The 13,977-nt window shown below is 39.6% G+C and overlaps 1 protein-coding gene across 4 annotated transcripts in view; it reads right to left on the minus strand.

Moving 5' to 3' along the window:
- Positions 1–13,977, minus strand: part of Opa1 (Opa1 mitochondrial dynamin like GTPase) — a 648,761-nt gene that overhangs the window by 246,193 nt on the left and 388,591 nt on the right. For all 4 annotated transcript variants that reach the window (XM_090383387.1, XM_090383386.1, XM_090383389.1 and 1 more), the window contains one exon: positions 12,463–12,527. In XM_090383387.1, the coding sequence (XP_090239513.1) occupies positions 12,463–12,527 (65 nt within the window). The remainder of the gene's footprint in view (positions 1–12,462; positions 12,528–13,977) is intronic.

Consider the following 13,977-nt stretch of genomic DNA (forward strand, 5'->3'; position numbering starts at 1 on the left):
CCATGTCACATATTTGATAGTGTAATAAGCATGGATACCACTGTTTCTTGCAGATTCCATTAGTGCTGCATGTGTAATTTGCAACAAAGCATGACAGAGCAACACGATCCAAGTGGTCTGGTCTCTTCTCGTATTTGTTGAACCAATTCTCTTTCCATATGTCACGAATCCTCTGCAAATTTCTCGTCGTTCATTTCTATGTTGGTTTTCCTCACTTTCTGTCTCTCAGTCGGCCAAATAGTGGGAATGTAAACTACCACTGGGGAGCTAGCTGACGTAACAAGTACCAGATGGCTTCTTTACTCATGATCTCGATGCTGGTGAGCATGTCGATGGATAGTTTTTTTGCTATTTCAACAATCTCAAACTCTCGTTTGTGACTGTAATGATCCGCCACTGTAAATTGCTGATCCCTCATTTTGTCTTGTTCACGTACGCAGTGACATATGCAGCACAAGTATATTCCCCATAATGAATTGGATGTCACTTTTTGATTTTAAAATGTTACAGACAAACGGATTGTGCCTTGGGCTAATTTATGCCAGCTCTTAGCACATCCAAGTAATAGTCCTAGGCGTTTACATTGTTTGCCCTGAAGGAGGAATATCAATGTCGGCACAATTGTTATCCTGTAGATTTTGCTGCATCTTGTAGTGGGCAGCACATTTTACTTTGTATCCATCTCCTAAGCATGGGCACTAATATAGTGGTCGAGCAGCAAGGCATGAATGGTGCTTCAAATCGACACGGCTGTCATTTATCCAGCATTATTTTCTTGTAACACGTGAATGATTGTTTGTCAGTTTGAAGCTTAATGCTCCCCAGAGACTTGCTACAGGAGACAATCACAAACTTGTCTATCATTGCGATGGTGTCTTCTTTGTTCTTGCCCAAAGTGTCTGGGAGCATTATTTAGCCACAGAAAAATGTGTGGACTACTGTGATGATGAAATTCCATGCACTTTAAAATTGTAAAATTGACCAAACGGGCTATAACTTTTCGACTGGTATGTGTTCATAATTATGTCCACAATATTCTTGAAGTATATCGCACAAGTTACAGCAACTCTGTTCACTAGTGTTGGCTTCTGCATGAAGTCCATTGCGTCGTCCTCACTAATATTGTATCTGTTATTCTGTAACTTGTACAATAGCTGAAGCAAGTGTGGCCAACCAATTTCATTGGCACTCAGAATCATGAACACTGTAGGTTTACCGAACTGTCTAATCATAGTGAATAAATTGTGCTTACGTTGGGCCCAGCAGTAGGTCAAGTTTGGAATTGTCCTTAGGAAGACTAAATTGAAGGCCAAATAAATAAAAAAAAAAAAAAAACTGTTAATATATTCTTTGGACTGAGCTTGCTCACAGGTTAGTTTAGTATCTTTACCTATGTATCTGAAAGCCACTGTCAAAGAGTCTCTAGTTCTCAATCTCATTATGTCATATGGAATAACACCGCATCGGTCAGATCGTCTGAGCTCGATCGTTGTCATCCTGAATGGAGTCATATGTAAATTCTTTCTGAATGTTCTGAATTGTCAAAGATAAATGCTGGGAAAGGGTATTGGTATTGTTATTTCTCGCACAAGGGCTACTTAGGCCATACTGTGCATATAAACGAGATGAAGGTCACGTGGTGTCTGTATGAACAGTTAGAAACAATTATACAGATGTATCCATTTTAAAAAGCAGAAAAATTCCGAGAGATTTGCATCATTACCTATGAGCTGGCAGAGTGTCAGCAGAGTTCTTGAAGATTTTGAAGAAAACTGAATGAGGATTTTTGGGCTTCAGTGGATAAGGTATACATTCTACGAGAATGTGCTTTATTGTAAGAAGAGAGTTGCAGAGGATCATTTCCTGTAAGAAGAAAAATATGGGTGAGCTGACTGTGCCTTATTCGTGCTTTGGCCAGGATGACTTCTTCCTTCCTGTTTACACAAAAAATAGAGACCCATAACTGTGGTTCAGGTTTTATTTCATGGAGCTGGTTAAACAGTTGAACTTGTCATAGAAGTTTCCATTGTTCCTTACATGTATTTCTTATATGGGATCTGTAGTCCACATATGGAACACAGTAATCTGGCAATGCTATGTTGGATGAATGTTTGGCTGCATAGTCTGCTTTTTCATTCCCCGATATCCCAGTGTGGCCTGGGATCCAGCAAAAGATGACTACTTGCTGGTGATCATGGATATGCTATGTTGGATGAATGTTTGGCTGCATAGTCTGCTTTTTCATTCCCCGATATCCCAGTGTGGCCTGGGATCCAGCAAAAGATGACTACTTGCTGGTGATCATGGATATGTGTCAGCTGAGTTTTTATAGATTTTATTAAAGGATGCGTCGGTGAGGAGCAAATTTGCAAGGCTAAAAGTGAACTCTGTGAGTCAGTATATATTACAAATTTTTTGGATGGACAGATGTAGAATGTTTTCTACGGCAAGCTTGATGGCACATAATTCAGCTGTATAACTGCTGCATTCGGTGGGAAGTGAAACAGATGGTGTTATAGGGAAAGACAGTTGCAGCACCGACTGCACTCCCAGACATTGGATCCATTAGTATATACAAATTTTTTTTGTACTTGTGTAAAATTTGTTACACAAGTTTGTAACAAAAAAAGTTTGTACAAAAAAAGTTTGTACTTGTGTAAAATTTGGGTAATTTTGTGTGTGAGCAGTATGGAGTTGCTGTATATTGGTATTTGAAAGCGAATGATTTCCCCAGTTTAGGAAATAGCTGCCACAGGATGGTTTAACAGAAGACCATGGAGGATCTGAACTGTTGGCATCTTGGAGGATTTTGTCCAGATGTATATTCCAAGCTTGTGATAATGCCTACAATCTGATGCCAGTAGACTGAACTGCTATGGGTTTTATTTCTGTAGTACATTGTGAATTGTGGATCATTAAGGATTGGCCTAATGGGGTGAGTAGGTAGATTTTGAATTTTGGCTGCATAATTCAGAAGTAACATCTTTCTCCTGAGGCTGAGCAGAGGTTCATGGGCTTCCATATATAGACTTTGTATTGGCAATGTACAGCAATCCTGAGGGCAGAATGCTGAATAGGGGCAAGACGTGGTAGCATGCTTTCCCAAGCAGAATCTTAAATCGTGGCACAATAATCGAGGCAAGATCCGATTAGGGCTCTGTACAAGTGAAGTAAGGTGTAACGATCTGCACCCCATGTTGTAGAAGGGATAACTCTTAGTAAGTTCATTTTTTTCTGGCAAACAGTCCGTAGATGTTTGATGTATTCTGAAAAGTTTAATTTATTATCAAAAATCACACCAAGAAGACGAACGCTGTTCACAGCAGTGATAGGGAGATTTCTTAAGTCTGGATCTGGATGTATCTTTTGTTTATTACAAAAGTGAATTACTCTTGATTTCTCATAGGATAGTCGGTAACCATTCTGTGTCATCCATAGCTCAATATTATTAATTGAGGTTTGCAGTTGCCTCTCAATAAAGCTCATGTTTTGGGAACTGCAAGAGACAGTCAGATCATCAGCATAAAGGTATGAATTGACAGTATTGGGAACGCATGAGGAGTTATTCAGGAAGGAGAATGATGTAGGTAAAGTAAACATTGGCAGTGAGCTGGATGATTTTGTAATAACTGAGAGGAAAGTGGAGGAGAGATTGTTGAGGATAAACATAAAAAAGGCACCTGGGGTGGATGGGATCTATCCAGTTATATTAAAGGAGGCAGCAAAGGAAGTATGCAAACCCCTAGCCATAATTATGAGAGCTTCTTTGGACTCAGGGGAGGTACCCATAGACTGGAGATGTGCAAATGTAACCCCAATTCACAAAGGAGGATCAAAGGCTGACACAAGTAATTATAGACCTGTTAGTTTAACTTCTGTTCCAGGTAAATTAATGGAGGCACTGGTTAAAGAAGCACTGCAGGATCATCTAGACAAGAATTCAGTTATAGCTCAGACGCAGCATGGTTTTGTTAAGGGCAGGTCTTGCCTGACCAATTTGATTGGATACTATGATGTAGTCACAAAAGAACTGGATGCAGGGAATAACTTTGATATTATATATTTGGATCTTAGAAAGGCTTTTGATACTGTTGCACATGGAAGACTGCTGCACAAATTGGAGCAGTGTGGCATTGGAGGCAAATTGCTGCTATGGATAAGGGGATGGTTGAGTGGCAGAAGACAGAGAGTGGTAATCAATGGACACTGCTCAACGTGGACTAATGTTATTAGTGGAGTTCCTCAAGGTTCAGTGTTGGGTCCATTGTTGTTTTCGGTGTTTATGAATGATATTGATGATGGGATATCAAGTTTAATGTCTAAGTTTGCAGATGATACAAAGGTCGGCAGGGTTGTTAAGGACACTACTGACGCTATGCTGCTGCAACAGGATCTGGAAAGGTTGAACAGATGGGCTGAGAGGTGGCAAATGAAGTTTAACATTGACAAATGTAAAGTACTACATATGGGTAACAGTAATCCCAGAGCAATGTATCAACTCTGCGGTACTACACTGACAGTGGTGGAGAATGAAAAGGACCTGGGGGTAATTGTGCAGGCAGATATGAAGTTCTCTGAGCAGTGCAGACGAGCTGCAAGAGTAGCTCATGGTGTCTTGTCAATGATATACATGAATTTTTCTAGCAGGGATAAGGAGGTGATTATTCCCTTGTATAAGGCAATGGTTAGGCCACATCTTGAGTACTGTATACAGGTCTGGAGGCCTCATTTCAAGAAGGATGTAGAGCTGCTGGAACGGGTACAGAGAAGGGCAACAAGATTAGTAAATGGAACAAAGGGTTGCTCTTACGAAGAAAGGCTTAAGTTTTGCAAATTACAGAGTCTGGAGACTAGGCACCGGCGAGGTGATCTGATAGAGGTGTATAAGGCTTTGAATGGTTTGAGCATGCTCAATGCCAATGGGATTCTTCATCTTTCTCAGAATAATCACCTCAGAGGGCATAAATTCAAATTGAGGAAGGACGGATGTCGGATAGATGTGCGGAAATTTGCCTTTGGCCAGCGGGTGGTTGGTTGGTGGAACCGACTTCCATCACTTGTTGTTGAAGTTGATAGCCTAAACAAATTTAAAGCTCAACTGGACAGGTATTTCGAACGAACGGAGGGGTGAAGTGGGAGAGGGTTTTTTTTTTTTTTTTTTTGGCTGATGCTGAATAAGCTTGCTTTCTTGCATCATATGCCTCTACTAATGCTAATGCTAATGCTAATGAAGATCTATAATCGAACCCAAGAGTCTCTCTTTGCTTTCTTCCTAATATGACAGGCTTTAGCCCTAATTTTCTTGTAGTTTATAAGATTGGCGGTGGTAGGATGTTTGCGTAATAAATTCCATGCACGGTTTTTCCTTTTTCTTTTTTTACATTCTTTCACCAATAATTTGTGGTTCTACGGATGCTTGATTGTGATTTTGGGATGGCAGCAGATGCAGCTGCTAGAATCTGTTTTGTAATATGATTGGCAACTGTGTCAATTGGATGAGATTTGATGATCTGATTGTTGAAAGATACGTGAGATGTGTACTTGGCCCAATCTGCCTTGGAAAATTTCCATTTGGTGAGAGTTTCGCATGGTATGCAGCGTGACATTTGAATTTTACATATTATAGGGTAGTGGTCACTGTTGATGTTGTTATTTGGTTTTTAGAAGCATTAGCAACTAAGGCCATATTGCTCCGGGAATATGCGGTGGTCATTCCTGACGTTTCCGCATCCTCCGTATTTGGTGGTGATGGGCTCGAAACCCCGGTCTAATTAAGAAGCATGTGCTGTTCCTTCCCACCTGGCTACGGAGGCGCCTGGTCACTGTTGAGCGGATTCACCCAGAACTGTATACTCAATACTAGGGAAAAGGAACAGTCTCTTCAATAGAGAGATCTATTGAAGAGAATGTTTCTGTTAGGAGGTGGAGGTAAGTTGGTGAGCCGGTATTTAATATGGTTAGATTTTGTCTGTCGATAAGCACTTTAATGAGTTGTCCTTGTCCGTCTGTATTGGGAGAACCTCACACTGGATGATGTCCATTGAAGTCACCTGATAAACAGAAAGGGGGTTGGCAAATGCTGAATGAGATCTTCAAGTTCATGTAGGGTACAAGGGTGACTGGGCGGCAGGTAGATCAATGCAAGTGTTAGGGTAACGGCAATCGCTATTTGCGTGGTACTCTTGCATTTATAAGTATGGCTACCCCTCCGTGAGCATTAGTGGTAGCAGGTCTGTTTTGCTGAAAGAGAGTATAATTTTTTATTGAGGGTAGACACCTGGGGTGTTATGAGGGGGTTTTGATAAGTTTCCGGCCTCAGAAAGAAAACATGGTGACAGTGGCAAATGAATGTCATTTTATTCAACATAGTTCCCTTCCAGGTTGATACACTTGGCACAACATTCCTGCAGCAATTCTATTCCATGGTAATAACAGTCTTTGTCTGCAAACCACCCATCTACTGCTGATATAACGTCTCTTGTGTCCCTAAATGTAGTACCTTTGAGGTGCATTTTGAGGTTGGGGAACAGTAATAGTCAGAGGGGGGAAGGTCTTGGGAATAAGGGGGATGTTCAATGATTACATACTGCGTCATGAATTTTCTCCATTGCAATTCTGGCCTTGTGGTAGGGAGCTTTGTCTTGGAGGAAAAGGATGTGTTTTGACAACTTTCCCCACCTCTTTTCCTTCAAAACAGCATGCAATTTGTCCAACATGACCACATAACATTCAGCATTCAAGGTGGTGCCTTTTCCCAGGTATTCTCTGAGTATTATCTCCTCACAATCCCAAAATATCACACCCATCACTTTCCATGAAGATTTCTGTCTGCGAAATTTTTTGGGTCGTATTGGTCCATCATGGCACCACTGCATGGATTGATTTTTTGGTCTCAGAATCATACCCGTGTTATAGGGATATATAACAATGGTGTTTCATCAACTGTCAATGGTGTTTCATCAACTGTCACTATTCATTGAATAACATTGCTTGCACTACTTGAAAAACAGTCCAAAAGTGCATTTGCACAGTCCCTTCTTTTTCTCCTGTCATCAGCTGTCAAGAGTTTGGGAACCCACTTGGCAGACAGTTTTCTCATACACAATTCTTCATGCACAATGTAATGCACCCACTCCCAACTGATGCGTAGGGTGTCTGGTACACGTTGCAGACCCGTCCTCCTGTCTGCAAGGATCAAGTCGTGGACACTATCGACAATTTCCATAGTCACTACGGTCCTGGGTCTGGGTCTTCCTGTCTTTCCTCATCTTTGTGCTTGTTCTCCCCCTCCTGAAATCCACCACCCATGATTTCATTGTGCCGTATAAAGGGCACTCCTTGGCCATTACTTATTTCAAGTCATCATAAATTTCTTTGGTTGCCATTTTCTTGGAGAAGAGGTACTTGATGAGCCTCTCTTCTCAACTTTGGAAAAACTCACACTTTGTGTTGCATGGTCACTTCAGACCTGTATTGCACATGTTATGAGACATTGGGTAACAACATATTAAAAGGATTATCATCTATTCAAATTTTTTCCTTGTCAGGCCGGAAACTTATCAAAACCCCCTCTTATGTCTCTTGTAAACTGATTACAATTGGTTTATGACACATAATTATCTTGTGGATGTTGTCGATATTGCTGCAAACGCCGCTGCAGTTCCATTGGATGATGTTTTTCATTATTTGGATATAAATGAAGAAGTTGTGTCTGTCTACTTTTTGGAAGTCTCTTTCAGTCAGTCAATTTTCATTTTGTCTCTCCTTGAAAATATTAGTCTGGTATCTATTTTGTTTTCTCGATGGATATTCAGAATGGTTTCCGTTTCTTCTCGAGGGCAATTCTCATTTGTGTCCATAAGGAAAGATTCAGCATGCTGTTTTGTTACCGAGATCAGAGTTTTCTGTTTGACTAGATCTTACAGGAGTTGTACGAGTAACAGGTGGTATCGTGACTGGGGTGCTACTAGATCTATTTGAAGTCTGTTGCTTTGAGGACTGAGGTACAGAGGAGAGTAAAGATTGAGCCCATTCAGAAATAGAGATGATTGGCGGGATTGATGTATCTGTTTGAACTGATATTGAATGTAATAATTTTAGCAGCGTCAGCATAAGTACGTCTTGGCATCTGTTGCTGTTATTGTTTTCTAGCTTCAGAAAATGAGACTTTCTTTTCTATTTTGTATTTTTGGATTTTTTTACCTCATATAGAGAAGACTGGGTGATTGCCTTTACAATTAGGAAAAAGTGAGGCTGCGATTTACCATCAGCTTGGGCATATTCCTTCGATCCACAGTTAGGGCATACTGCACCACCTCGACAAACCATTTGGGAGTGTCCAAATTTCTGCATTTATAACACCCTAGGGGGTTGGGGATATACGGGCGAATGAGGCAGTTCAAATACCCGGCTTTCACTATTGAAGGTAGGTTTGGTGAGCTAAATATTAGTATGATGCTGCGAGATGGAATAAGTTCGCCGTCTTTCTTCATCATAATTCTCTTTGCTTGTGTGACTTTCTGATCCTGCAATTCGTTGCCAATTTCCTCTTCTGAGACATTCATTTGGTCCCATTCTGAAATGACACAATTGGAGGTACTGAGGGTAGCATGTGGTTACACCTAAACTGGAATTCCGCTGAATGTGGTGAGTTTTAAAAGGGTGTTTGGAGCTTGTAGTCTCAATCAATAGGTCCACAGATTTAAGACAGCGCACCATTTTCGGGGAACCTGCTACATTTTTCCAGAAATGTTTGTATGAGGAATGGCGATAGACTGCCTAGGACCTGGTTCATTAAGGAATGCAGTATCAGGAAACTTGGATGTTCTATTAGGGAAGCATCTGTCTTCAGTCTCTTTCAGTTGATATTGTCATCATTCAGTTGGTGCAAATCCTTTGAATTTGGATTTGCTGTCTGAATTGGGGGGAAGTTACAAAAATCCATGTTCTGCACCTTTTGGCCTTGGGGCTTTACCACCTAGGTTTCTGGTCCCCACCACAGGGAGGTAGGAGCAGTACGACAAGGTGACCAAGCGGCTGAGTTAGTACTAACAGAATAAGAAACAGAAAGGTGGTTTTCCTTTCTGGGTCTTTGTCTACTTCTTGTAGTGCGAAATAGCTACTTTGATAGAGAAATCAAGAAAAAGGATTGTTGAAAAAAAAAAGTAGAATCTATTCATTGAAATGCTCTTTAGAGACGCACTAGAATCACTTGGTCATGGAACACTTGGCACCCGGGAAAGGGCAGTTCCTCTGCATGCTTATCAAACAGTAATCTCTGCATATTGTTCAGTTTCCTCAGGGCAATTCTAAGATATTTATCGGTACTCCACAATATTTGCTGTTGCATCATATATTTATCATATATCTTATCACCCCATAAAGGATTATGTGCATTAAAATCCCCCATGATCCAAAAGGGGGGAGGGAGCTGAGATACAAGGGTTTGAAGATCACTGTACGATATGTCTTGGTTAGGGGGAAGATATAGGAGACAACGATAAGAGCAAAACGAAAGGATATTCGAGCGCTACTGCTTCAAGATTTGTTTGTAGCATTAATGGTCGGGAAAGGATATTGGAGCTGACTACAACTGCAACCCCTCCATGAGCTGAATTGGTTATATGAGAAACTCGATCGTTTATGTAGGTGACGTGATATTTCAGTGAGGCAGTAACAGCGATTAAATTAGTTCTTGAAGGCAAAAGGCAACTGGGTTATACTGAAGATTCTGAATGTCATTAAAGTTACTGTGATATCCTCTACAATTCCATTAAAGGAAACTGGACATTATTTGGATGTAGTGGGGTCCTCAGTTTCTGTCCGAGGAGCTGTTGGCTTATGGTGAACAGATTTTTCGAAAAGTATGGTCTTCCCATCTCCATCTCTGGGAAGAGGTCGAGAACTGGTTCTTCTTGGTCAGTGTTCCCTTCCATTTCTATTGAGTCAGTTTTAGTAGAATCATCACTTTTTGAATATTGTGGATTATTATTAGTATGCGGAACAGTGATTGGTGTATTAATAGCCTTGCTTGTCTTAGATGGTTTGCTAGATAAGGGCACAGCTGCTAAAATTGACCAAGCCCAGTCTGACATTGATGTGTTTGGGGGAAATGTAACTTTTGTTTGAGTACCAGTCGTTGATACTCTTTGCACAGTACTGCTTACTGTGCAGTTGGCTTTTGAACTACTTGAGTGAAAGTGGGCTGCTTGTTGAATTGAGCTGTACCGACTTTTTGCCTTTTTGGTACATGATGTTTTGTTTGGCTTTGACCTGTTGAATGTTTTTTTTTTCCCTTTTCCCAAATAGGACAATCTCTAGAAGGGACAGCATGTCAGCTATTACAATTTGAGCACTTGTGCTGTTCTGATTTACATTCTGAGTGAATGTGCTTGCGTGAACCGCAATTAACACAAGGGGCTAAACCTCTGCACATGTTTTGGGAATGCCCAATTTTTGGAATTTAAAACAGCGTGTTGGGTTTTAGGAACGTACAGTTTTATTTGACAATTGAGATACCCTGCTTTGATGGATGTTGGAGGTTTGGGGCTATCAAATGTTAATATTATGTTCCGAGTCGGAACTAGAGCATTGTCTCGTTTGGTATACATGCACTTTACATGCACAATTCCTTGGTCTTGTAATTCATTTTTCAGCTCTTCTTCTGAGAGATTTATGAGGTCCCACTCAGCTATCACACTCCTAGAGGTGTTTAGAGTAGCATTAGGGGAAGAAGCAGTGATGGATAATCCTCCAAAGGATGTTAGTTTTTGGAGCTGTTGTGACTGCTGTTCATCTGAGACCTCAACAAGCAGGCCACCATATCTAAGATGCTGGGTTGTTTTTGGCAATCCTATTAGATTTTCTAGGTGTTTCTGTATTTTAAAAGGTGAGGAACTACCTAGAGACTGTTCTTAAGTAGAGTGCAATACAAGATGCAATGGAGCTCTTCTCTTAATAGTATCAGTTTTTTGTCTTTTGGCACTGCATGAGTTAGTCTTCTATCTCATGAGCAGCCATTTTAGGATCCTTAGGTCCTGTAGGGGAGATCATTTTGCTCCTTTTCGCCCTGGAAAGAACTTTTATTTCCAGGTTACCGGCCCTGCCATGGGGAGGCAAGAGCAGTGCCACAAGGGTAACCAAGCGGTTCAGTTAGTACTACTAAAGAAACAGAAGGTGAGTTTCCTTTCTAGAACTCTGCCTAGTTCTTGTAGTGCAGAAGTTATGCAATACAACTAAATAATGTAAAAACTATTTCATATACTGGAGATCTGTAGTCTAACAATAACCCAATAACAGTTCTTTGGAGACAAAGAAAATTAACTTTGTAACACTCTTCACCAGTTTAATGAACTGAAATGAAAGCACATAGGATGAAGATGATATATCACAATCATTCAACTGTAGTATTGGAGATTGTAGTGGTATAAATTCGCCATTCAAAGCTTGTATTTTCATACAGGCATGGTGAGTTAGTATTTTTCACAATAATAGAGGCAAAAGTCACCCAAGGGTCGATGGTCATCAACTTTCTATCTAATCTGTCCAGCTTCAGGGTACTAAGGCCACAATGCACCTATCACAGTATTTGTTTATTGTTTTCAGGAAAATAAAAAGATCATTAAGATTTGCTGTAAAGGTGAGTAGAGGACCATAGATAGGATGAAAAAGCTATTTGTTGTTCTCTCAAGTATAATGGGCATTCAATGATAAGGTGTTTTACAGTAAGTTGAGAGTTTGACAGTTTGCTGCATAGTGGAGGATCATCCCGTGTAGGTAGGCAACTAGGAGTTAGGTAGGTAGGTCCAATCTGCAATCTAGCAAATACGACTTCCCTCTTAGGCTGGTTTTTTTTTAATTATATGTTTCTGAAGAAAACAACCGAATACCAGCTTACTTCAATTTCGTATGAAAGGGATTTAAAAAGACATTTGTTTTTAAACTATATAAAAATGTAAAAAGAAATATTATTAAATGTTATATTATACCCTTTAGAGGGCACTGGGTGGGGAGTCAGCGTATTCAAGAAATATGCTGTCATTAAACAAACTGGAGCAGTTTAATAATCAAACATATTTCAATTTAACATGGAAATAAATTCTACTATTAATGAGAAGTAGTATACAAGCAGTAAAGGAGAATCACCATTAGAAGTTCATCACCCTTTATCCCATCAGAAAGATATTGTCCAATCTATCTATAAAATAGGATAACTATTTTATATGAACCAATAGTTATCCTATTGGTTCATATAATGTCGAGGTCTCCAGAATACGATCAGGATGAGATAATTATATCTTTTAACTGTGTACTGTGCCTTTGATAAAGCAAGAACCTTTCAAAACATCACACTTATTTCTGCTTAGAAGCCGACTGCATAGAAAAAAGTAAAGGTTACCTCAATTATGGCCAGAGTCAATTAATGATGGTCATTAACACAAAATCAAAAAGATGACTGCTTACCCTATCCAATTCTCTCATTCTTGGAAAGTTGTTTTTCCATTCAGTTTCCAGGTTAAAACGGGCTGCTAAAAAAAAAAAAAAAAAAGATATAATTAACAGAGAAGAATTGAATAAAGTAATGCAAAAAATTCCCAATTTCTTGTGGAATAACCTGTAGAAAATATTGTATATAATTAGGGAATAATACTGCTAGAGGTGACGAGGTATCAGTATCATTATCATTCTCTCCATTTCCCCCCCCCTCTCTCATCATCCTTGCAAGATATATTTGTTGAAAACAAACAGAAATATTGAATTCAGAGAAAACTGTTAGGTACTGCATTGTTAAAAGGAAAACGAAAGGCATTCATACAAATTCACACATAAATTAAGAAAGTAGCAATTTTCATATATGTATATTTCATCAGGAGTTGTTACACAGAATTTGGGGAGGAGGAGAAGAGGGAAATATATATACAAGGTGTTTCAAAAGTGATGGTCAATAATTTAAAAGTGAACTGTACAGACTACAATATGCAAAAAAAGCCTAGTAAACATGGGTCCTTAAGTGAATCATTTTCAAGATATTACACATTTTTAGTTGGGATCCACCACTAACTCATTTGTTTAGGTTAGGTTATATGCTCATTCTCTCCATTCTCCCCACCCCCCCCTCTCTCTCTCTCTCTCTCTCTCTCTCTCTCTCACACGATGCTCTGAGATGCAACAGGTATACTAGTACTTGTCAAAGGATAGTCAGCATGGAAAGAGGTTATGGCAATGAAGGCAATATGCGGACATGCACTTCATGTATGGTAAAACTGACAGCAGTGCACTCAAGGCTGCATGTTTGTATCAAGAAGCATTTCCCTGCCGAAGGTAGCACAACAGGTGCACATTCATCAAGGTACATCAACACCTTGGAGAATATGGGCACTTCGCACATGGAGTACGAGCAAGTAGGCCCAGAAGCATAACACCTGATGTTGAGGAAAGGGTGTTAGAAAGAACATCCTGTAACTTGTAACATCTGTAAAAGCCTGTGGTGTTGAAACCCAATATTAAAAATGTATTTTCTTATGTTTATTAAAACCACCCTTAGCAAAGGATTCACAGACAGCTTTTTGCTAAACTAGTGTTCCCATAGCCAGTGGTGGATCTTAACAGAAAATGTGCATTATCTCGAAAATGGTTAATTTGCGGTGCGATGTTCACTGGGACTTTTTTTTGCTTATTTTAGTTTGTACTTTTCACCTTTAAATTATTGACCATCATTTTTGAAATATATATATATATATATATATATATATATATATATATATTTGAATAATGACAATATTTATTTATTTTAACTTTTGTCATTATTCAAATATAATTCAATGGTAGTAATGGGTTGATATGCTAATTATGCAGCACCTGTGCCGCCATCAATTTTCCTTTCTCTTCTATATAAGCTGGTTCAGCTTACATTATGTCAGTGTTGTGGCACTGCTTTAGAGTGTTGTCTGTTCTATAATTTATTTTTTGCTGCATAAG

This window comes from Mastigoproctus giganteus, chromosome 10 (genome assembly GCF_048544385.1).
Source record: "Mastigoproctus giganteus isolate SK-2022 chromosome 10, ASM4854438v1, whole genome shotgun sequence".
Classification (NCBI taxonomy): domain Eukaryota; kingdom Metazoa; phylum Arthropoda; class Arachnida; order Uropygi; family Thelyphonidae; genus Mastigoproctus; species Mastigoproctus giganteus.